Source organism: Lasioglossum baleicum, chromosome 18 (assembly GCF_051020765.1).
Source record: "Lasioglossum baleicum chromosome 18, iyLasBale1, whole genome shotgun sequence".
NCBI lineage: Eukaryota > Metazoa > Arthropoda > Insecta > Hymenoptera > Halictidae > Lasioglossum > Lasioglossum baleicum.
Window position 1 is genome coordinate 8,487,564 of NC_134946.1, and position 25,707 is coordinate 8,513,270.

The 25,707-nt window shown below is 39.0% G+C and overlaps 2 protein-coding genes across 3 annotated transcripts in view; both read right to left on the reverse strand.

The window, feature by feature from the left end:
• Positions 1-48: 48 nt before the first annotated feature.
• LOC143217938 (threonylcarbamoyladenosine tRNA methylthiotransferase) lies at positions 49-2,215 on the reverse strand. The gene is made up of 3 exons (XM_076442688.1): positions 1,969-2,215; positions 1,399-1,845; positions 49-1,329 (listed from the first exon to the last, which is right to left on the reverse strand). Exons 2-3 carry the CDS (start codon positions 1,794-1,796, stop codon positions 102-104), a joined length of 1,626 nt encoding a protein of 541 aa, XP_076298803.1. The 5' UTR covers positions 1,797-1,845; positions 1,969-2,215; the 3' UTR covers positions 49-101.
• A 7,046-nt stretch (positions 2,216-9,261) lies between these two features.
• LOC143217936 (uncharacterized) overlaps positions 9,262-25,707 on the reverse strand; it is a 49,219-nt gene continuing 32,773 nt past the window's right edge. Inside the window, exons 2-6 of one of the 2 annotated variants that reach the window (XM_076442685.1) lie at positions 16,454-16,554; positions 16,234-16,382; positions 14,649-15,537; positions 13,756-14,271; positions 9,262-13,674 (exon numbers count right to left, since the gene is read on the reverse strand). In XM_076442685.1, coding sequence (XP_076298800.1) covers positions 13,222-13,674; positions 13,756-14,271; positions 14,649-15,537; positions 16,234-16,382; positions 16,454-16,501 — 2,055 coding nt within the window. In that variant the 5' untranslated portion in view covers positions 16,502-16,554 and the 3' untranslated portion in view covers positions 9,262-13,221. The remainder of the gene's footprint in view (positions 13,675-13,755; positions 14,272-14,648; positions 15,538-16,233; positions 16,383-16,453; positions 16,555-25,707) is intronic. The other variant, XM_076442683.1, reaches the window with a different exon arrangement.

Sequence of the window (25,707 nt, forward strand, 5' to 3'; positions counted from 1 at the left end):
TACCATCTTTCATCGCTGAAAGATTTAAGAAACAATGACTGTAAAATGTTTTTGTTTCAGTATAAAAATTTTGTATTTCTTTCCAAATCAAGTTACATTAATCAGACCATCAAAAACTTCCATAAAATCCTACAGATCACAGCAAGGAAAATCATTAGGATAGCAGCGACCCTAAATCTTGATGGTTTCATCTCCACAGGGAGTCCTGAAACAGCTTTCATAGGTAAAAACGGTTTCAATGCTGGAGAAGTTCCTTTGCTTATGGGCTCTCCTTTCATAGAATACTTGGTCGTCTCCACAATTTTCACTTTAACCATTTTCCCTAAGTACGACTCTTTCAAAGGCACCAAAACCTGCTCGTAAAACTTGTTATGCCCAACATAATGCTTTTTATCATGTGACAGCTCAGTAACCAGAACATCTTGAACCAGTCCTATCCTGTTATTATCGTAAGGAGAGTATGACTGAAAAAATTCAGACAGCCTTTTCGTTCTTTTTTTCACCTGCTGCGTTGGAACCATTCGCATCCTGGCAGCCGGAGTGCCGGGTCTGGGGAAAAACTGGTTGATAAACAAACTAGGGAATTTATACTGCTCACACAATTTCATTGTCTCCTCAAAGTCATCTTCCATCTCTGTCGGAAATCCACAGATAATGTCGGTAGCGATTGTTAAGCCTGGAACACGTTCCCTAAGAAAATTGACAACAGTTTCGAAGTCAGCCTTTGTGTATTCTCTTTTCATATCGGACAGCACCTGATCGCTTCCAGACTGCACAGGAATGTGCAGGAAACTGTACACCTTCGAATGACTCAAGATTTTGCTCATTTCCTCCAAATGTTCCATTATGTATGGTGGATTTGTCATTCCTACTCGAATCATGCATCCATCAGGTACTACTTCAACAAGTTTCCATAGTAATTCTGGCAAACTGGTACCAATATCTCTGCCATAGGTTCCTGTGTCCTCGGAAGTTAGCCACAGCTCACAAACTCCCTCGTCGAAAGCTTGTTTCGCTCTTCCAATGATTTCCTCTGGAGGATAGCTTCCCAGTTCACCTCTTGCGTGTTTAGTTTTGCAATATGTACACTGATTTAAGCATCCTGTGTTGATTGCTATGATTTCTATCAGCGGATTCCTGCGCACTTTGGGTAGACTCAGCGAAGCTCCACCCTTTTTCTTCCCAGACTCCTTTTTCTGTTGTAGAAAACGAACCGTGTTGCCTTTTAGAGTTTCTTCAACCACTTCTACTACTCTGTCGATTTGTTGTACACCGATTATACTGAGGCCTTGGAGGAAGGACGATTTCGGTGCTCCTTGTGGCACACATCTGTAAAAAGATCATAATTAATTTCGATCACTATTAGTTAAAGTGATTGTTTCACGTGAGATTGCATACCCAGCCACAACAACATGCTTGCCCAATTTTTTGCCTGCTTCTATTTCATTCCTGAAGTGATCCTCTGCAGGAGATTTTACAGTACACGAGTTTAGAAGCCACAAGTCGGCCTCATTTTTGTTTTCCGTTAGTTTATAGCCATAGGCAGATAGCTGACCAGCTATGTACTCGCTGTCAGAGCTATTATGAGTGCATCCCCAGGTTTTTATGTAGATTATTTGAGTTCCTGGTACAACACTGTTAAGTATTGGGGGTTGCGGTACTTCCTCTGTTAATTGCTTCTTTTTGGAGCGGACTGTTACTGTTTTCCTTGAGCTGTAGCGTTCTTTTGGTGTAATGTCTTGCGAGGATATTAGGTCCTCTATGTCTTCAATGATATCTTCGCACGGTGCTGGCATTTTTGAATTACATAAGTTGTTTGGAGGTTAAGTCCGTAGATCATGAGACCTGGAAATTATTGTAATACGAGTTTTTTGTGTTTTCACTTTTTGGAATTTGATCAAATTGAGATCGTTAAAAAATGATTGATAAGAAAATATAACAGATGCATGTGTATTGGAAGATATTTACTGTTGTCGATGTAGTCTCAATTAGGTTATGTTCTACAGGATCCTGTCAACATGTGAAAGTACTGGTTGGGATAATTAGTTTTGGTGGTTTCAGGTAGATGGCTTGGTAACGATATCTCTATCCTTATCAGTCCTTATCACGTTATAACTGTTTCACCGACGAGATGCCTTATGAGAGATCGTGTCACTCGAATAATTCAGTGTTTTCTTACGCTCTCTAGGATATATTGTGGCTGGAGTACGAAACAGAAAGCCACTGAGGAGATCCTCGTCGATAAGAAGGCGAATGAAGGCATGAAATATTTTGAAATGTTACATTCTCCAACGAATGTATGCGAGTTACACAGATATATTCCTGACGATGATTTGGAGTTGGTTTCTAAGGTTTAAAATATTCGAAGCAAAACTAATATCAAGGACAAAAAATTCCTGGAGATATTATACGTAAAATTTAGAAAAATTAAGAACTCCTACTTAAAATTTTATGAGATGCCTCAATTTGTAATTTAAAAATATTTCACAAACGAGCATTACATTTTTTTAATACATAAATGTTCCAAGAATCGATCTGTGGGAACAGAAATTTGTTGAAAGACAGAGTAACGTTTATTTTTGACATACTATTTCGAATAATTATATATTGTTCTTTCTGTTACAAATTCCGCGGGAAAAGAATCAATCGTTTGAAAAAGCATCTTATTGGTAGCGAGATCGATGCTTTCGAGAATCGAATCGTGACGTAGCATCATGGCAGACTTTCTTGAAGCAGGAGAGGACGCGAGCGTGAGTACAAATTATTTTTCAAATTAAACTGTGTTGTTCAACATTTTATTACAAACCATTAGTAAATAATTAATAAATATTCAAGTTGAATTATTTATTTCGTATTAATTCCAATTTACTCTTGTGTCGTGACGATTAATTGGCATTGAATTCTTGTCGTGCGATAATTTCCGTTAAAAGTAATTTCAATTTTGTGTTCAAATTGGATTGTTTATGATTTAGTTTCTGACCGTTTGTGTAATGAATTTGTTCTTCCTGTTACAGATTCCGCGGGAAAAGAAGCATCAATCGAAAGAGCATCTCGGTAGCCGAGATCGATGCTTTCGATAATCGAAAGCGAGTCGCACAATTTGGCCTCGTGTCGTGCTTTCTTCAAGCAGGAGAGGACGTGAGCGTGAGTACCAATTATCTTTTCAATTATACTGTATCATTGATCATCTTTTTTCCAATCAATTAATGACCAATTAATAAATATTCAACTTCAAATATTCATTTTCTATTGATCCAGATTTTCTCTTGTGTCGTGATGATCAATTGTACATCTATACCTCGCTATACGGCGCCTCTTTATACGGCATATTTCACTATAACGGCCTTTTTTAATCATGGCACTGTTTCGATTTACGGCCCACAATGTTTCCTTATAACGGCCAAAAAAATGTGTACGTACTGTTAGCAACCCTCTGTTTACTCGCTCCGCGAGAGTTCCAGATTCTCCCTTTCAGAAACGTTCATTGAATTTGGAGATTGATACTGATAAAAATAAAATGAGAAGCCGAAAATCTGTCACAGTAGCGACTAAACTAGAAGTTTTACGTCGTATTGAAGCTGGTGAGAAAATTGTTCAATGTAAGGCAATGGAATTAGCGAAGTCTACCGTTCAAACTATTCGCGATAGAAAAGAAGGAATTAAAACACATTCGCCATCTGCTGCACCTTTAAGTCTCAAAATTAACTCGCCAAAGAAGCAGCATTGTGGAAAAAATAGAGAAATTATTAGATATATGGATTGAAGACAAGAGAATGAAAAATTGGAACGGATCCATTTGAATTTGTATGGTTTTGTATGAAAATAATTGATTCGTTATACAGCTTTTCGCTTTACGGCCAACTTTTCCGGAACGTATATCTAGGCCGTATAGCGAGGTATAGGTGTATTTGAATTCGATCAGTGAGGATCCTTAGGAGTGAAAGAGGGTCAATACATTGAATAGTTAATGAAGTTCAGTTTATTTCAAATGCTTTCGGATCTATATTTCGAGAGGATTGGGCTTCTTTTATCTAGGATTATTTATCCTCTGAGTAGAAATCCCCGTCCACGCTTATTCTTAGCCTCCGCGTCCTGCGAAAATGATTCGATATTGCACTCATGCGATTAAAAAAATTCGACTGAACTACAGGCTCTTCCATTAAGAAGTGTTATTTCAAATTATAAACAAAGAAACGATGTTCTTTTTCTACAAAACAATCTTTTACTATTTTATAAAAAAAACGAAGTTCTTTTCCTATTCTTTCCCTTCTTTTTCTACAATTTACAATCTTCTGCAGGTTTATGAAGAAACGATGTTCCTTTTTTACAATTTTACAACTCTACTAACCACATGTCCAAGGACAACTTTAATCTTCACAAATGGCACGAAATATAAAACTGACACTTCTTAATGAAAGATCTTTTACGAAAAGTGTATGCTTACCGCATCCGCTGCTGCATCAGCTTCGGGATCAGCGTAGCTCATGGAGACGAACGCCACCATCATAATGGCAACAATGTTGAACAGTAGTTTGAACGATTCCATGTTGCTTGTCGATATGTACTTCGATGACTAGAGTGACTATAGCTCAGCTATTTATACTAGACAAAATGTGGCGAAACAGCGACATTATTGCCCGTATCGGGAACGATAAAAATGATCGTGAACGTCGCGTTAAATTTTACGCAAAACAGCGCAATACGATTGGACCCTGATGCATTCGACATTTTGGGCAGGTGTTCGCAGGTCTGTGAGATCACGGACTTCCATAAAGTGATTAGTTAGCGATTAGACTCTCGAGCGTGTCATGGCACGCTCTAAAAAAGACGATAACTTTTTAGCTTTTTAATATTGTACTATGTGATTTGAACTTTTTTGGGAAGCTAGAGCAATTAGTTTATTACAGGATGTGAAAAGAAATTTTTTCAAAAATTGTAATTGGTCGGAATTGTATTAAAAATACTGAAAATAGTGAAATAATGAAAATAGAATAGAAAGAATAGAATATAGAATAGAAGCAAAAAAACGGTACTCTCCGCGTAACGGTTACTTTGTTGCGTCTCGATAACAAATGACGTGGTTGACACGGTCACTCGCGGAAATTCACTTGTGTACATTTCCACTATCATTATACTAATAATACCGCGGCCGAAACCTTGGGCCCGCGAGAGGCGCAGATACGGAGCGGCGGTGGGGTGGTTACCCTCGCGAATTGATCATTGGTGGAGGGGGGCGAGAAACCAAATAGAGTCTCTGACCATCGGCGATTGTCCCCGAATTGGGAACGGAGGAAGGGGAAGGGAGACGCGGGTTTGTACCTGCGTTGCGCCATAAATACCCTTCAAAACAATATATTACGTCACATTCCGAGAATTGTCCCACTAATGTATCAAAGAACAGGGTGACTAGGTAAGTAAATACTTATGTTGGTGGGTCAGTTCTCGAAATGTGACGTAATGTTTTGTATCGAAGGGACTGCGTTCTCATTTTTGAATATCTGGGTCTCGCCCCCCACCAACCTTCGCGAACCCAAGAATCCGACCACGGGCGTGTTTTGCATTATCACCGAGCTTTCCTCTGACTTTGTCAACCGCATCCCTTGTTATAACAAGGATCTTGATGTGGTGCGTACGGTTTCTGTATATTATCATTCGACAGAATTAGATTATTTACTATAATTTTTTTAATTAAATTAACACTGTGTTGAAGCGAATTATTTATTTTTCATTGATTTAAATTTATTCGTGAATCCTATTGCCTTCTTGCGATATTTACTCTTGTGTCGTGACCGCACAATCATATTTAAATTCGTGTCGTCAAGTTTATTTAATTTTGGTTTAATATTCAACTTGAATTATTTATTTTCTACTAATTCGGATTTATTTTCTGACGATTGGTCGATTGATATTAATTGAATTTGTTCTTTCTGTTACAGAGCCTGAGGGAGAAGAAATATCGATCCAAAAATGATCGAAATCAAGACGCAGCGTGTCGTGCTTTCTTCAAGCAGAAAAGGACGTGAGCGTGAGTACTAATTATTTTTGCAGTTGTGTACTGTGTTATATTAAATGTCGTCTTTTCAAACTATTAATGAAAAACTAATAAACATATAATTTGATTTATTTATTTTTTATTGATTCGGATTTACTATCCGACGGTCGATCGATTGAGATTAAATGAATTTGTTCTTTCTGTTATAGAACCCTAAGGGTACAGAATATGTACTTCGAAGCTGCCAACCTGGATATCTGAATCTGAGGCTACCTACCTTGATGATCAACGGCGACATCGATAGCTGAGATCGAGGGCAACGTGTCGTGCTTTCTTCAAGGGGGAGAGAATGTAAGTACCAAGATATCTTTACAATTAATCTTTATTGTTAAACAATTTCTTTTCAAAGTATTAATGAAAAATTGTACAGCCTACACCTTTTATTTCGAAATTCATTTAAATAGCATTTAAATTCAAAATCTTTTTATATCCCGATGGAATTGTATGAAACGATTTTAATATCTTCTTGTTTCTTTTTTTGATTCCAGGACTCTAAACGCAGCTTCTCTTCCTCCAACAAGTAGTGAGTGAATACACAACTGTCCTTTTTATTGTTATACATATTTGATTCGTAGTTGATTTTGACGAGTACAGTGACCGTGGAAACACCAGGCGTTTCCGCGGGTAGTAATCTGTTTTTTAGCTAGGCAGGGTCTTTTTGTACGTCGCATTGTTTTTATAAATATAACCATTTCCGAGAAGATAAAAATCTTCCGTAATTTCCAAATTACTAGAGTACAATTACTAGTTTTATCATCAAGATAATCGTTTATTAAATTAAAAATTTAAATAAAACTTAAAATTAGTTTGAATTGCTCGAAAGCGTTAGAAACCACGTACAAAAAGACGATTCGCGACGGATAGATTCTTTAGACAAAGCAATTAACATATTGTATTAATTTTACTTTGTCGAAAGGGTCGTCCGAGGGTGTTTTTAATATTTCCATAAAGATTAACAATAAACAAATAAATAAATAAATATATTTATTAAAATCTTTCTTAGTCCAGTTTGCTCGACAATTAAATTTTCATTAGTCTTTTCAATAATTGAATATTTGATTTTTAAATTGAGATTAAATTTTAATTTGTAAGTAGAACCATTTTGCAATAATGCAAGTGTATTAGCCCGTACAAAATCTAACGGATTCTTTTAGATAGGATTTTCAGGACATTGAGATTCCCTGTTCGTTGCTCGAATCCTCTTGCGTGCCCAGGTGCTACTCGGGAGGATGAGAGCAACGGGCACATGGAATATTGTTTTTTAATCATATATGTGTGGCGACTGACAATGTGGTTAGTGCATCGTGCACGACGTATTTTCCACTTATGTGTGTGTGTTGTTAGCCAGTGGAATTGCGTCGTTTGTTTAAACTTAGATGAAGTAGCGCACATTCCTGTCGATCCGTGACATGCTACATGGATCTTCGTGGAATGTGTGTGTAATAGTTTTCTCAATTCACTAAGAACAAATTTAATTCAGTCTAAATTCAGCTGTTATTTCAATTTATTGATTTATTTCGCAATGATCACTGCCATTGTCAGTCGATTTCAGGAAAACTGGTACGTACCTTAGAGTGTGCTTGTGATTCGAACGTTAGGGTGTCGGAGGCGTCCCGGGACGTTCTCTCTAGGTGTTAGGCTCTTGCACCCTGGCGTCTGTGTGGAGATCGTGTTGTGAATGTGTTGGAGAGCTTGTGTCTTTTGACATTTTTTAAATATAGGGCTAGGTAGGTAGGTAGCTTACCTTCTTGGTGTAATTGTTCATTCTAAGTAGGTAGGGGCCGGGGCTGGCTACCGTTTTCTCTTTCGGGTAGGCCGCGATTCGCACGGTAGCCAGTCACTGGAAGAGCTCGAAGATTCGTCTCGAAGCTAAGTCGAACGAGGTATGACGTTCGAATTGATGCTTTGTGCTCGATTCTTCCTGCTCGTGTAGCTTTCGTGGACGCGGACGCGAACGCGCGCGAATTAGGGTTTCGAAACGTTGCGCACCTGCTCGATTGCACCAGTGGAACGATTGGCTTCTCTCGAAACTTGTAATTCGTTTCGGAAGTCGTCGATCGTTTTCACTGCGAGCACGTTTAGGGTTTCAGATGTTTGGCGGACCGCCGAAGAAAAAGAAGAGGCTATATGCCGAAGTGGCCCCGACAAACTGTCGCTCAAGAGGGCAACTACAATGGTCTCGCATCTTCGGATGCGAAGTCATTTCATTCGTTACTACCTTGTCACTGTACTCGTCTGTAGTAGTACATAGTAGAAGTAGTTAGTTGTCTACATGGGCAGGCCTCGCCGCCCCAACGATCAGCGGAGATGGGCACATCCGCGATTTGCAGTAACGTTGCGAAAAAACCACGCGTGTTGCATTAGTCCTTTTTGAACAGAGATCAAAGTTAGCGTTGCGGAGATACTCGCGATTTCCATTAACTTTAATATAGATTGTTTAAACTGTAGCGTTGCGAATGAAATAGTCGCGATTCAGATTATATTTCATTTTGGTTGCTGCTTGAAGCAGTATTTAAACTATAGCAATTTTATAAGAATTTAAAGTTTGTGTAATAGTTTTGCAGAAAATGTATAATAGAGTACTCTTTTGGATCCTCTGTTCTTTGAATTAGCGTTTGCGTTCGAGTCTTTCGACATTTCAGGCGCCCATGCTCCAGCTGCAACGGATCACTACATAAGTGATCGCAGTCGAAACGGCTGCTCGGTGTGGTGTAGGCATTCGCGATTTCGAGTAGTGTTGCGAGAAAATCACAACGGCTTGTGAATTAGCGTTGTGACAATAGAATTTGTTTAGATACCGTTTTTGACAATGACAAAGAGATATAGTGGAGGAACCGGTTCCTCTCCACCAGTAGACTTTGCCAATTTTACTGCATGTCGCGAATGTATTAATAAACCGCGAAACACCATATCGGTGTGAGGAATTAGCGTTGCGAGAAATTGCTGTCGCGATTGTCTTAGTGTTGCGAAAAATACCAACGCGTTGTTTTAAGGCGGGATTACGATCGCGTCTACATGCATTTTGGAAAACACACCTAAAAAATCTTTAATATTTAATTTATTTGATAAGAATTTATTTAATAAGATTTAATAAGAGTCGCGACCTCGCGTTAGAGTAAATGACTGACATTGTAGAACCAGTCGCGCACGGAGCAACGAGCATTAAATTTCAGAGACACGTTTTATCACTTTAGAGTTTTGTTACCGTTAAAATGTGGAGCATACGCCCACCGGGCCACTACGTAGAGAAGAAACGTATTGGTACGTTCTGAGATCAAGTTGCCGAAAGCAGTTCGCGCAAAATCACGGTGCACGTTACTACGTTCAACCCCCCGCGGTGTGCAATAACACACAACTCGTTTGCCGGTTCAGTAATGGAACAAGTGTTTCCGCTGTCGTTCGACAATACCGTACGCAAAAAGAAGACGTATTAAGTTACGTCACCTGTGGCGGTATGCACGACAATGTCATAGTGACCATCGTATTAGCATCTAATGCGGTGCAAGCCATGGTGTTGGGCGTGACTTACGATGGCGGAAATCACTGTAGTTTACTTGAACGTAGTGACGTGTGCCTTTAGTCATTTAATGGTGTGTGAGCGCTAAATGCACGGAACGTACCACTGCGTTTCACCAGCATGTATTATTTTTTGGGACTAACCCCCCACAACGTAGTGGTTCGATCGCGTTAGTAGACATACACGATGTGTATGTAAAGCGTATCGAATGCTTCGTCGGCCCGCAAGGTAAAAGACGAGGTATCTTTACGTTTGGTGCAGTACTTTTGTCGACGGACGTTAGTGTTCATTGCGCCCTGCAACACTGGTTTTTGCAATGTCAGATATTGTAATAATATTTGCCTTTCTCGCGTGTACGGTGAAAATTCGAAGAATCGAATCGGTTTAATGTGGAAGTTCTCCAATATGCAAGTGGTAGACAATCTCGCCTTTTAGAGTTGCGATAAATGAATTGCCACACTGCACCCTGAAATCACTGCTCCTGAATACCCGCAGCCATTGCCTTCCCCCTTAGATTTCCGTATACAGAAATTAAAGTGCACGGGAGTTTTTTTATATCGAATTTAATAGATTAGCGTCGCGGCAAATAATGCACTGCTCGCGTTTGTTTCGAGACATTTATTATTTATTATTTATAGATTAGCGTTGCGAAAGAATGATTCGCGGCTTGTTTCCCCCCATAAATTCACATGGTTGCTATCGCGTTCCATTTAGAGTTGCGTAAAAAGAAGTGAAAGTGCACGGGAGATTTACGTTTTAAATCAAATAAATTAGTGTGGCGACAGATAATGCACTGCTCGCGTTTTTGATATGTTCAATGTACATTTTGTACAGTAGAGTTGCGCAAAAATGGTCCACTCGCGCGTTGTTTGATATATATCGAGTGGACAACTATTCTGCATATTTCTTTTTTTATTTTTTTTTTATGTGTTAACCCAAGATTAAGTATGTTTCAGATACTTCGTTCCTGATGAGTGAATTGGTAAGACAAATAAAATGACGGTCCATGACTATTCCCCGTAGAGTTGCGTATAAAAATTAAAGTGCGCGGGAATTTTTCATATAGTATTTATTAAATTAACATCACGAATAATGCACTCGCGTTTGTTTTTTTTCGAGACGTTCAATACGTACTTTGTAAATTAGCGTTGCGAGAAAATGGTCCACTCGCGGGTTTTTGTTTGAAGTATACATCGAGTGGACAATTGTTTTTCAAAGATGTTATTCTTTTTTTATTTTTTTTTTGTGTGCTCATTCAACATTAAGTTTGTTCTAGATCATTTGCTTACTACAGAATTAAAACTGCGAAGAGGAAGCATGCGAAGAATCCAGACGTCTTCAACTTAGTAGTTTGTTATTGTCGTAGAAGTTGTGTTGTTTATGTAGATTGTTATCTGTGTATGGTTGCATGTGGTGTTGGTTGTCGTTTTTTGTTGCATGCTCCATTTAATTAACTATATTTTCATTTCAGCAAAATTGGGTTAGCTACCCTATACACACTTACACACATACATATACACAAAACATGAATTATTTGTGAGCTACAAAAAATGTATGGGGATTACATAAAAATCACGAAGTGTAAAACAAAATGAAAGTAAATATGGAAAACTTCGTGATTTTTTATGTAATTCCTGTGCATTTTCTACCCAACAAAGGGTAAAACAAAATTAACGTTCACGTAAAAACGATAAAATTACAAAAGATGTAAAAAAATGAAAAGAATATGCAAAAAAAGCATATGCATGCGCATGCATATAGAGAAAATAAGCTTCTATACTAGAATATAGAAGATCAGGGGTTCGGACCGTTAGGCTCTTTTTAGGCTCTTCTTGCTATTCATTTGTAAAGTGGTCGAAAGTCGAGCATTGTCAAATGTGTATCAGGAAGAGTACAAAAATTTATATGGGCTTTTTTTTTGGTATTTTGTAATATTCCGTCGGGTGGGGCGATAATGAAATATTGGGTTGTAACGAAAAAATTCGTAGCTTTTGCAAATTAAAATTGAAAGCTGAAGTTCAGATAATTACTCATAGAGATTTATTCAATAAAATATTTTCCATTGTGTTTTATTTTTTTTTTTTGCCATTTACGAGGTAACTTCTCGTGTTATTGAATAAACATATGAATAAATACCTTAATTTTGTCTTCGATTCTTAAGTTGAAAACGCTAAGAATTTTCCAAGCCAATACTAAGTGGGTGGGTGGGTCTCACTCGCAGCAACCTCCACGTGGTGAGACCTGGGCAATCGGTGCGATTCTCGATTTATAATATTTTGTTTCGCAGAGATAACACCAATTGCTCTATAAAATATTAAAAATCGACAATCACGTCGAGCTAATGCTGCGAAAATTGAACAATTTTTCGACAGTATTTCGAACTTTGTCTTTTAGACCTTATTCTATGTATTTCGTAGCTAAAAAATTTTATCTAGTCAATATTGTTCGAGCTGACGATGGGTTTCTATTGTTTTTTCCATGTGCTCTCGTGTTCCTTTTGAATCAAAGTGCCCCTATGATAAAGTACCACCTTTAATTCGAGTCGTCAAACGTTTAAACAATCCTACGGGAAATCCTTTGGTACGTTTTTCTTAAAATTTGTTTATAAAAATTGAAAATTGCATAAACATCCGCAGTCTACTCATAACTTTTGAACCACTGATCTCCTAGGATTAAAACTTAGATTTTTGGCATTTTCTCAACCAAATCGACTGGAAAAAATTTCTGATTACCCAAGCTGCACAGTGCAGCCTAGAATAGACTTTCGGCTAGTTGCTTATTCAATTTTTGGTCAAACTTTGCACAGGGTAATAGTCGAATAAAAGTCAATTAGTTACATACAATTAGCGACATTTGATTTTATTATGAGCTGTTAGCGTCTCACTTAACGTAGTTACACATCGTCATGCGATCCCTGTTGACCACACGATTCCACTAAATACAGATTATTATCACATTACAAGTTGCGTTTTTGTTTCTTTTACAAAAATACGTTTCACGGTTACAAATGTATCCATGGGGGGAACACGAGCACAAGCGACGGCGCGGGAACCAAAACTTTCAAACACGGAGTTACTTAGGAACATTTCGCTAAAATCATTATTTGGCAACAAAGCTGTTGTTTCATCAAAATTATGAATACATCCTCGCTGAAATATCTTCGATAATATTGTCATCTCTGATATCAGAACCCGCAGGAAGACACACAGGTACTTCTGGACTCGAAACGATGAAAGTGATGAAAGATTTTTCAGCGTTGCTGTATTAAGTTTTGCTTTTTGTTAGGAAACTTGTCCGATATATTCCACGATTACGCGGAAGACATTGGTCCACACAATGTTGCAAACCATTCGCCTAATTCAGTCAGACCCATTCCTTGCGTAATACATGAGATACCTAGCCGCGGTTTTTTGTTTTGTAATAATTCATTTATAATCTACGCATATTCTTTTCAATACATTTATCTCGCTTCGCGTTTCTTCTCAGCGTGACCACACATGGTCACCATAACAATACAATTTCCTTACGATCTACCAGATATGTTGAGCTCAAAGTATATGTACAACTTTCAGGACCCTAGCTATGTTAATCGTCAGGTGTAAAAACGTCTTATATCCATAAATAGAAATTTGTACAAAAGGTTTGATTGATCTCACAGTTTAGGGGTCTGAAGGAGTTTCTTTTCCATCGATCTCATTTTGATACACTTGGCGAGCAGTGCAACGATAGTGAGAACAGCACCGAGGAAGGACACAATGCCAAGAACTACCAGGACCATGAACCAGTTCTTGAAGCTGCCTATTCTGTCTCCAAAGTCGCAGTTGCAGTTCTCACTGTCGCTGAGGTTAAGAGCCGAGAAGTTGACTGGCCTGAGGGAAATTAGTTTAAAATCGTCCTGGACTTGTCTCCTGGTTGTGGAGTTCTGAGGCTTCTTGGTGAACCTATAGGATATGGTGTAGATGAACTCTTGACCATCGTACGAACCCCTCGCACTATAGTATTGAATTAATAGTTCTTTTCCAGTGGATGTTAGGGGGACTTGGATGTTGTTGATGTCTTGGTGGGACACATCACAGTAGGACCACATCAGGACGCTGTTGTTTGCCTGAAAAATGGAATATTGTTGTTATTACTAATATTATCTTAATTACTTTAATCTTACAATTAGTCATCTTTTTAACTCTACCTCTATGCCATTGTAGACAGCAATCTCATTCCCAGTGCAATATTTCATTGAAAGATTCTGTTTTTGATTAATGTAGTCCTGGTCTGCTTCATTCCTGATAATCTTCATGTGGATAGAAATCTTTTCCGATGCTCTTCCAATGAATTTATAGCTGCACAGGGTATTTGGAGGATACCAGCTCTGCAGGGACTTGATGTTCTCCCTAGTGCGTTCAGTGCTTCTGTATACAAACTCGCAGTTCCTGTCATGTTTGACACCAGCTGGTTCCTCGGTTTCTTGAAGTGATAATTGGAACCCGTCGTGCATGATAGTGCCATCTTGCTCAGCAAAGAATTCAATGATGACGTTTCTTCCACGCGAGAGGATCCGAGGTATGTGACCGTCACCGCAGAATTTTGAGATTTCGAAGATTTTACCATCTACATTTTCCTGAAGAGAGAGGTAGTCACCCACGCAGCTACTGCTGCCTAATTTCTCCTGCATACGACCCCTCCTGATGTAGCGGTACTCGGGAATCTGGAGAAAACGGAGAACAAGTTGTGAATTTGTTTGTTTAAAAACTAGACTAATTCATCAACTTCCTGTCGTCCATCAATCCTCATGTTCAATAAGATATACATGCCAATCTTTACTCTCCTCTCTAATCTATTCCTCAATTCTCACATCGGTAAAACAGTTGGACGAAAATCCCACACGATAAGTGCCTTACTTACCAACCCAACCAAATTTTCACCATCCTACATTGTAGAGTCTACAAGAACCGAATAGAGTTGACTAACATTCCCCAACTCTTCAACTTGATTTCTCTAAGATTATAAAGCCAAACAAATCGCTTCACGGACATGGGAGGGTAGACATATGACCTATAATACACCATCCCAAAGCCTTCTCACCTGCAAGAGGGTGACTTTTTCTTGACTGACCCTCTTTCTACCCATTTCGTGCGTTCCGTCAGGGAGAATCTGCACGTCAGACACGTCCTGTAGATCTCGATAAGGATTCCTCTTGGGGTTTATCGATCCCATGGACTTCTTATGGACGCGTTGCGGGTGACGGAGTCGTTTCTGGACAGTTACCGACCGAGCATCCTGATCACGATAGCCGCCGGCTAGTCTGGAGCCTGGTATACTTGGGGAGACGTCCTCGGCAGACGTCCGGACGTCCTTGACAGCCCCTTTTCCGTGGGAATTGAGCGAAGCCTTTGATCCAGCGGCTTCTTTCCTCGCTTTCTTCTGCCTACGCCGATTATTTCTGCCTCTCCTTAACTTGCGCGACGTCTGCCCGATGATAAATTCAAGCTCCTCCTCCTGGTCCGGGCTCCTGGCTCTTCTGACCGGCTCAATTTGCGATAGATAGCCTCCGGAAGACCTGGAGACCCTCGTCTTCTCCACTTCCGCCACTATTTCCACATGCTGCTCGCAGTTCTCAGTCTGACAGCTGTCTTGGGACGTGCGGTTCATCAGGTCGAACAGGTCCTCGGGTTGCCCACCGATTTTAAACCGACCCATTCCCGATTCCAGGGCGATCCTGCATCTGATACCGCGAGGGTACACGCCTGGATACCCTGGGGATGATAGTCTGCAGGTTCTCCTGTCTTTTCGGACGGCACATTCTAGAGGACAGTCTGACGATGAAGACGGGGAAAAACCGCGATGGCGTTCAATGGCTAGTTGAGCTGGCAGGATCGAGAACTGGGCTGAGAACATAACTGGGTTCTCGGCTGCGAACTTCGCGTCTGAGTCCATCGTTATCGTCAGGTTCGGCCCCTTCCTCAGGAACAACCTGTAAATTGAAAACACGATTTTTATCTGAGAGAACATATTCTACATCCCCTAAATTTAGGGGCTGTTTTCACCTTTTCGTAGCGAAGTAATACAAAAATTTATGATATTTTGATTGAATATGTTTTCGATTACACCATCGGATCGAATTTCGGCAACCGTCATTTTCAAGGCCTTTAATTAATTATCGTTCGTTCGATTGGGAGTTTAACGTGTTTCAATTGAAGCTAGATTAAAGGGATGTAATGGAGCCCTGTAAAGAATATTTAGTTATACGTCAGCAAATACCGTGATAGGGCACTGCCAGCAAATTGAAATTAAAGCAAACCAAAATGATGGGTTTATCGGGGGTGGGCAGCATCTACACACATTAAATGCACGTTTATAAGCGGCTTGGAAGTGCCGTGTTTCGAACGCCCGGCACCTGTTTAATCCATTATCTACCAAAGGTAAGCACGCCCGGTTTATATAACCTACTGTCAATATTATAATCACGTCGGTTAATCATTTTTCCTGAACGATGTGCCCGTAAAAATATCGTGTTTCATGAACGCCTCAAATATTCGAAATGACCGAATTATAATTAATTAATTATAATTAATTCCTACACAGCTCAGAATATTTACGGAACCGCGAAGTTTAAATTAAATTGCATCATTTTCTTACTCGATAATGAACAAATTTCAAAATGACGTACCTGGTCACATTTCCGGTCACATGTCCACAGTATCGTCCAGACTCGTCCTCAAGTTCATCAGTGTCCTCGGACAATTGAATATAAGCACCCTCGCATTTAGTATCTTTCAGAAAGCCAACTTGCAACCTCCGAACTTTCAATTCTATCACCTGCACCAAATTCGGTTTTTATTGTTGAAATCTTTAGCAATATATAAGATAAATCTGAATTTCCAATTAACCTGTGGGTCTCTCGGTGGTGCCCTGATCCTGATGACACATCTTCCCATACGTCCCGTCCATCGTATCCATCCGACAGAGTTTCTGACAGTCCGATTGCATCCTGGGAAAAATAAAGGAAAAAACAAAGATTAAAAATAAAAATTGTACTGTAGTACTTCTCTTCCGTGGTCAAGAAATATTTAATTTCTCTTAATTTCCGTTCAGAACGTAGTATTTCTTCTAAGAAGGTCATTTAAAGGTTAATTTCCAATGAATATTTTTAAGTACAGTCACAATTTCGTATACAAGAATAAAAATGAAGAAATGTTCAATTTCGTCTTAGCTTTCATTCAAGGTATTATGATGCTTTTGCTCTTTCAAGGTCATTGGTAGGTTTTTCAAAGCACACTCCTGTGCCCGGGTCAAAAATGGCCCAGAGCAAAGGCTCGAACTGGGAGATATAAGCATTCACACACAGTTCAGGAATGCGCGCGCTAAGAAGAATTAACTCGTTTACGTCGAATAATTCTTTTTAGCAGCTCCCCTTCGCTTGAACCGGAGAAATTGATGAGGTTTCGCGAGCGAAACTTCGTAAGGGAGACCGTGAGTGCACAGTGATTTATTGACGGTCGATAAAATAAATGATTTTGGCCGCCTCTAATGATCCTTAAAGAACGCTCGACAAAAACACACTAGTTTTATGAAACACGCGCGAAGTTCTCGTAACAGTTTATAAGGACGCTAATGTATTCCATTGACGTAATAACAGAGTCAATAACTAAAGGTAGAAAATCTTTAAAAAATCATTATAATCTATTATAATATTTCAAGTATTATGGTATATAAAAAATAGTACTGACATTGTCTTGCTTTAAACAAGATTAAACAAAACTTGAACAAGATTAAAATTGAGAATGATTTGCATTAATAATTCAAAGAAGCTATCGTAATGATGAGAAGAAAAATGAAAAAGAAGTACTTATCAATAATATTGAGCAATTATTTATAACTTGTTGGAAGATGAAAACACATCTTTTAAAAATATTGTATTTGTTTACAGTGTATCTATAGTTTCATAGCACTTTTAGTAACTTTAATACCCGAGGGTCTACAGTTATGAACGCGACGTAATACTTATATTGGGTAAACTTTACTTCACCGGACTCAAAATTTGTGCCATTCTCCTATAAATTATGATGTATTTGGTATGTAATCCAGTAGATTTGTACCCGGGGCGGCTGTAGATCGAAGTTTCGATCCTGTAGAATCAATGGTTCAGGAGTTATGCTTTCGTAAAAGTTGAGCAATCTCCAGTGTTTTTGATATTGGTTTGTAGTGACGACCGTGAGCCGCTTACTGAGTTGGTTGTGATTAGGTCGATACGCTCTCGGTAAGCAGCTCACGGTCTTCACTACAAACCAATATGGCGGCGCCTTTACCTGTCAAAAACTCTGGAGATTGCTCAACTTTACGCAAGCATAACTCCTGAACCATTGATCTTAGAGGATCGAAACTTCGATCTGCAGCCGCCCCGGGTACAAATCTACTGGTTTACATACCAAATACACATCATAATTTATAGGAGAAAGGCACAAATTTTGAATCCGGCAAAGTAAAGAGCAGCCCTTATATTAACAATTAAAATGTCATCATGCGTAATTTGTTCCATTATGAATATATTTTAAAAGAATTTAGAAGAACAGTTTTGAAAGTGTTCGTTCAGTGTATTATCTTCAGTTACTTCCAATAACTTCTAATACTTGGAGGTTTGCAGTTATGAACACAGCTTAACGCGGCGCCACGGCGACAAACGAAACGTTAAGTCTGCTGTTTGCCGGATTGTCCCGGCAATATTCGTGGCGCGGACGCGATAGGGCTGGCATTATTTGCGCGACACAATGGAGACGTCGCGCGAGTAACGATATAAGCATGAATTACGTCCATCGGAGCTGTTGCCGTCCGATACAGTGGCTTTTCGTTGCTGTAAAGCCGAATCCACATCCACAGAACGCTTCTCCACGTTTATGGTACCAATTTCCGTGAATACACTGGGTGTTCAATTTAAATTCGCGCCATGCCTTTCAATATACGATGAAACCTTCCAGTGCGCATGCGTAGATTGTCCGTTATGAATATAGATAGTTTAAAATTCGGTGTAGACCATGTACACCATGAATTTTGTTTATTATTTGATAGAACTTAGAAATGGCGTCGTGTTTGGTGTCATTCTAATCAGAAAAATGACACAAACATGCTGATTTCATTAATAAATAATTAAAAGCAGAAAAGTATTGTCACTGGATTAGTATTATATTGGATTAGAACCACAGAGCGTGGATATTTTGTTGTCTAGCCGTCCTGTTTTACATGTATTCTTAAATTCATTTAATCTTTTCCGGAAGTCTCTTCTTCCAGAAAACAGACCATAACATTATTAAACATGAACGTCGGGGCAGTTGATCATTAATAAATGTTGGCAATTACTTTATCACCACTGTATGCATTTTCGTAAATGTTCTATGTAGCTAGCATATTTTAAGATCAAAGGGACGATGGGAATATCAGTTCCGTGGGAATTGTCAGCGGCCCAGGCATCTTGAAGGCAGATAGGGCGATTAGATGAGTGACCCGAGCCGAAATCGTTACCGAAACGCCGGACGACGGTATTCACGGTGAAAACAGGACCTTATTTATTCAACGGCCCTCGACAAGCAACAAGGACTAATGAAATTACTCGGCGGCCGTCGACCGCCAGGAGTTTACCGGCTAATTAATTGGCATTGATGCAGCCAATCCCATTGAAAACAAACGGCGCTCATGCGATTCCTCTCTACGCTATCCCTTACCTTATCATTTCCCTCTTGGGCGTCCCTCAATGACTTCCTCTGTCCTCAGACTCCGTGTTTCCTTTTCCACGATTCGTATTTCCCGCCAATTTACACTTTTTCGTTTAACACGTTGAACCCCCGCTTGGCAACCGCGAAGATTAGGTAAAATTTATTTAGAGAACAAACACGGAAAAGTTATAATTCACAACGGTTAATTACTGTCTTAATTTTTCTTGCATTTCGAAGACGAAAGTTTTGGATAAAAATATATTAGCGCAAAAATTAATTTTCAGATTTTGACGGACAATTCTCTCTATGACAGTCGACCTGTTAAATCATATAAAATCTTTTTACAGTATTTTCGGATTCTTATTTCTCGTTAATTTGTATTTTTACCACGCTTATATTAGCATGCCGAGTTGTCGATTTTGTCATTGTTATTGTTGTTGTATGCGTCAAATCTTGTAATCGAATTTTAAAACACTTCCCGATGAGCTAGAGACTTGAAACTTTAAACATAGCTCAGAACTGGATGACAATACAATATTAAAAAACAAATGAAAAAAATATATAAAAAAAGACTTTAAAAACCACGCTTATATAATATTAAAATGCACTAAAAAGGAGAAAATAATTTTTTTAGACATTGGTAACTCTAAATAAAAGCGTGGAGCACCCACGAAGATTACGTCAATATAGTTTAGCGCGCTCCAAGCTTGTATTTATAGTCACTAATGTTTAAAAAAATTATTTTCTCCTTTTTAGTGCATTTTAATATAAGTGTGGTTTTTGAAAAGTTTTTTTTAATATATTTTTTAATTAATGAAATACTCTTTTCATGCTATTATTAACAGATTAACTTTTCTTGTTTTTCCTTCGCTATTTTTTTCTGCGATTATTTTTGTTTCTGGTTAAATTGATGTTTTTAATGACGCCACCTTTCAAAAGATGTTTGTGCACCCACGCGACGCGAGTTGAGTTTCATTACATTAAAATTGCTGCGAATGCGTTCAAAGCACAATTTTGAGAGCCATTGAGTCGATCGTGCTGCGATATCGATGAAAAGTACGATGAATTAAATTCAGCGGCAAACTAAATGCATCGAATGTAAATTAAATGTGGAAATTTTCTAGGATCCATTGTAGCTCGCGACAGACACTTCAATACATCATAATTAAAGAAAATTTCGATACTTCAACGATAGTGGATTTGTATTTCCAACTTTGAAAACCGGTTTACTTTATGTCTTTAAGATGAAATCGTGGTTTTAGAAAAAATGTTCGATTTTGATAATTTATTGTTCTTCAACAGTTGATAGCTATGCAAAAGTTTATTAGAGCAAACAATTTCATAAAAATTCCCCTGATTAGAATCATATTATGCAATATTATCTACAGTGGGTGTACAAAAGTATTTATGCACCTTTTAAAAACTACTAACTTTATTATAATTGTACCAAACGACCTGATTTTTTATAATCAATTATGTAGAAGCATTGGTTTACGAAATGATATGCAAAAATAAAAAAGGCATTTCTTAAACTTCAAACTAGTTTTTAAAAGGTGTACGAATACTTTGTATTATATAATAACTGTATAATAAATAACGGAAACATAATTGACAAAACCATCAGAGTGTACGTACAGAGAGTAAAAATCCAGAAACTATTTCCTTCGATTGTCTCCAGTTTTCGAGAAATTGAATTTGAACAATAAATATTCCATTCAAAAGTTTGTGTTGTCAATTTTGGAAACATTTTACGCTACGAACAGAGAATCTACCCAGATGTGTCTTATATAAAACGATTCTACGCACTCTGGCAACTGCCTAGGGGAGCTGACAATAAACACATTACGTTAATGTCGATCTGCACAGACGAGCCAGCGGAAACGAAGAATCCCATGCAAATAACATTAAAAGGGAAACGTTATTAAGGGGATCACCGGCTTCTTGCATATCTTTAATGAGGGCCGCCTAGTCGCATATGGCGTCTTTTCATGAATTGAATGCGATGAAAGAGGCGTGCACCTCCGCGCGACTATACTAAAATGAATGTGATTGCACCGAACGATAAACTGTCCGGGATTATCATAAAAATCGCGGACATCAACGTCTGCCATCGCATTAACGCGATATTCAATTAAGAATCCGATCAAAGTGCATTTCTAAAAATAGATTACGGCGTTGTCGCATAGAAGAGACTCCAATTATTATGTTCACGATGGTGTTAGTCGTTAAACAAACTGTTTGAACTCCCCGGGGACGTTCGAATCTAAAATTCAGGAAAAAAGAGATAATACTAATCCGATGGCAAAGCTTGTTATTTATTCATTTGTTTATGAAACATTTACCAGCATATTCGTGACATTTTTCCGATTAAAACGAGATTAAGCACGATACAATTCGCTTCGCATTTACCTGTATGATCCATGATTTAGTAAACCCTCGATTATCCAAAGTGATATTATTCAAAGTAAGGTAAAGTGGGAAGAAATAATTGTGTATTAATTTGTACGATAACGTTGTACCTTTAAATCCATGGTGGTTGGGAAGCGAAAATTAAAATTAAAAAATCGTTTGAACTCTTTGAAAAAAGAAGAAGAATCGACAATTTTTAGCGTTTTGTCATATGTTTTCATCTACGGAGAGAGACAGGGAGGGGTTGAAGGTGGCGCAGAGACAGTTTGAAGGAAATTCCAACATGGCCGACGTCTCCAGGAACAAAGGAAGGGATTAAAAAGCCGTGGGAAACGTTTCTGTTGCGTTGCGTCCCGACAATCGCGGTCATTTGCGGGATAATTTCGCCGCGTGGAGAAAAATATAGCGGAGCGCGGATGCAAATTCGTTCTTAACGAGATATTTCCATAGGTGGAGGAGGGCTGGGGCTGGGGGTGGGGGGAAGATTGCGCCCTTGTCCCCCGCGAACGGAGCCGTCGAAGTCGTCGGAGGTACAGGGGAATTCCGTCGTTAAAACGACGTTAATCCCTTTTATAATAATATCCGGTGAGATTGAAGGACAACCTGATTAGCCGGGACCGTGAGGACCTCCGCGGAACACCAGGACGTCGTCCCCGAGGACCGAGATTCACCGATTATGGGGGAATCCGCCATTATAGATTCATTTTCCCCGTAAGTGCTGTGATCAGCGCCGCGAGTGCATTATTGCCGAGAGCACCGAAATTCGGCTGGAAAATTCTCAACGTTAACGTTACCCGGAATTCCCCATACTTGATTTTCGAAGAGGCTTTTCTCTGCTTCATGACGTATAAATTAGTTCTTTTTTTGCGGTTTCATTTGCGTTACTTCATAGGGGAATGGACAGAAGAATTCTCCAGGGAGAATTCAGTTGGAAATATTTTTCCGAGTGGGATTAAATTTTTGGACAAAGTCTTTAGTAGAATTTTGAATGGAAGCAAGGCGAAAGATTTTTCTGATTTCCACACCTAACTTTAGAAATCCCTGTGGAGCTTAAAAAAATTTTTTAGTCGTTCAATCCACCATGCATTCAAAGATTGAAGCCTCCCTTTTACGAGCACGTCGTAAAACACGAGATTTTTCGTTGCCGTATGGTAACATTTTGAATGAAAGATTCTTCTGATTTCTACCCTTTAACTTCAGATATTTCCACAGAGTTTAAAAAATTTTGTTCGTAACCCGAACCACCGTAAATTTCAAGCTTAAGTCTCCTGTTTTACGACGGCACCATAAAATTTGTAATACGATTTTTTCCTGCTGTTTTGTCCCACTTTAAGTCGATTCTCCCATTTCGAGTAAGTAGCAAAATTCTCCCGACCAGAATGTTCAAAAATTGTTGAAATAAACTTGCTGTTTAATTAAGCGTAATTTAAAACAAGCGTAAACTTGTGTGTTTACGATATTGTAAATCTCGTTATATCGGAGAGAGTCTATAGGAATCACTTTATGCATGATTGCATAGCCTTCACGCATAAATCAGAAAAAATTGGCAAAGTTGAGGAACTTAAAGTAGGTGTCGCCCAGTGCGAACAAAAAGGAGCTATAACAAAGAGCAAGATATAAAATGATTAATACGCGAGGGAGCGGGAGTGGGGGGAGTAACGGAGGCAGCCACTCTGTCTTTTATAATCTTAACCATCTCTTAATCTCGCCTCGCATGATTTAAGCGTGCACCGTGAATAAGGCTCTGCCTCTCGCGATAAATGAAGGCGATGGGAACCGGGTCACGCAGCCCGGCTGAATTTCGCATGCAACTTTGAATTATGAAGATCGTAATCTCGATTCCGCCAGGCGTGCGAAGTAATTACTAATAACCACTCACTTATCGCTAATTACACGCCTCGGAGACGTCAAACCTGCATCCCCCCTGCTCCTCCATGTTGTTCATCAGCTTCAGAAATTAGGCTGACGAACTTCATTACTCGACGACCATTCAAAATTCTTTATGGTTGCAATATTTCCCTCATTCAATTGTAACACTCCACTAAACATTTACCCTAAAATCCGAAGAAATTCGAGCCAGATAGAAGCATGACAATACAGCTGTAACACAAATTTCCTCGTTCCCAAATTTTTGTAAAAATTATGCGCTTTGTTCAACTTTCCTACATCGTTCCGTCATAATTTCCGAGATTTTTATATTTTACGAACAGCATTTGCGACCAAAAAATCTGAAAAAGCTCGGAACTCATGAAAAAGATCATCTAAAACTCTCGTAAAAATATTTCACGTTCTGACTTCCAACTTTCTGTACAAACTGCATTTTTCAAATTTCTCCACATTGTTCTGTTATATTCTCAAGTTTCTCCATTGTTTAAAGTTACTGTACAATTTTCCGAAAAATCGTATATTCTATTATTTGGTTTTGGACAGTGTTGTCTTTGTGTTGTCTTTGTGCAACAATCCGCATAGATCACGTTTTTTTTCACAATTTTGATAGAAAAAATCTAATAACAACGATTCAAATAAAATCGACTAAATTGAGCTTTCCGAATTATCCGCTGTCTTGACCGGGTATAATGGTTAATTTCCAACTGCCCTCGCCTACCATCTGCCCTCGTCGAGATGCCGAAACGATTTCGCAGCATCAGGTTCGTTTATTTTCAAAAAAACTCGCGAAAGCTAAACAAACGCGATTCGCCGGGTTCCGCTCACGGAAAACGCGTTTCCATCACTTCTGCTCGGACACCGGAGGATGTTGCGAGCAAAGCTAGGGTATAAAGCAAAGGGGAACGTTTTCCCGGCACCTCGACGCAAGATCGATAAAATCTCTGCGATGTTCCCGTGCCGCTTGATAGCTCTGTACCCGCTGTCTTTCCCGAAAATTTTCGAGCGTATTAGCGTTCGTCTAGTGTTCACTAGCCGGGTATAAATAACCGGGGCTTCACTCGATTCCGGGGCATAAGCCTTTGAAGCTTAGTGGGTTATGCTCCGACCCACTTAATATAATAACGATAATGCACAGCGGATCAATTTGGTTCCCCACTTTGCCAAAGCGCCCCGCGTCCTTAAAGCACACGGACTCAATACCGGCTATTATCTATCGGTGATGGATCGTGCACCGCCGCCGCCGCACCGCCGGACAATTTCACAGTGATTTATTCAATAGTTCCGTAGCCCCTTGCTCATTGTTTGCCAGCCATTTTCGGAAGGAAATGAATAAATCTGGATAATGTCGGTGAATGCGGAATAGTTATGCAAAAGTGGGATAAAACGATAAGAAGAAATTCAATGTTGAATTTCAAGGTGGCATTCCAAAGGGGAAGCGCTTCGATTTGTAAATCCATGGTGATTTCAGCCCGGAGAAAAATTTTTCCGACCTTGAAATCATCGAAGGATGCCTGTCTTTAATTTTCATTCAATTCAAAGTAAAATAACAAGTATATGCAATAAAAAAAAAATTTTCTAAAAACCACGCTTCTATTAAAATGCACTAAAAAGGAGAAAATATTTTTTTCCTGGTTCTCCATGAAATACCGAATCCAGTTAAATGATTAATAATATTTTCCCCCAAAGTTTTAAGCAATTAGGGTAAACCGTATTATTGCTGGCACTGCAGTAGTTATTGGCACTTTTGATTTAAACGGCAAATATTAAGAATTCCTGGTATAGAAAATCATTTTATATTGCTTCTTATTTATATTTCAAAGCAACGTTGTAAGTTATTCGGGTTAAGGGTGCATTGAGAGAAAAAAGAAGAATTTTGAATTCGATGGCAACTTGTATGACGCGCGAATTGTTGGAAACGCGAAACGAAAAGTTTGAAGAACGCCTAAGCAGAGGAACTCGGGAGCATTCATAATGCGGCTCATCGAAGCAGGCACGGCCGCGCAACTACTAATAAGTAGCGCGCATTAATAATTAATTAGCAAGCTGACGGGCAAGCTACCCGACCAATTTCCATAATTCAACGACTACCAGAATATACAATATCGCGAGTGTTTTCGAACGTGAGGACTAGCGGTGCAATA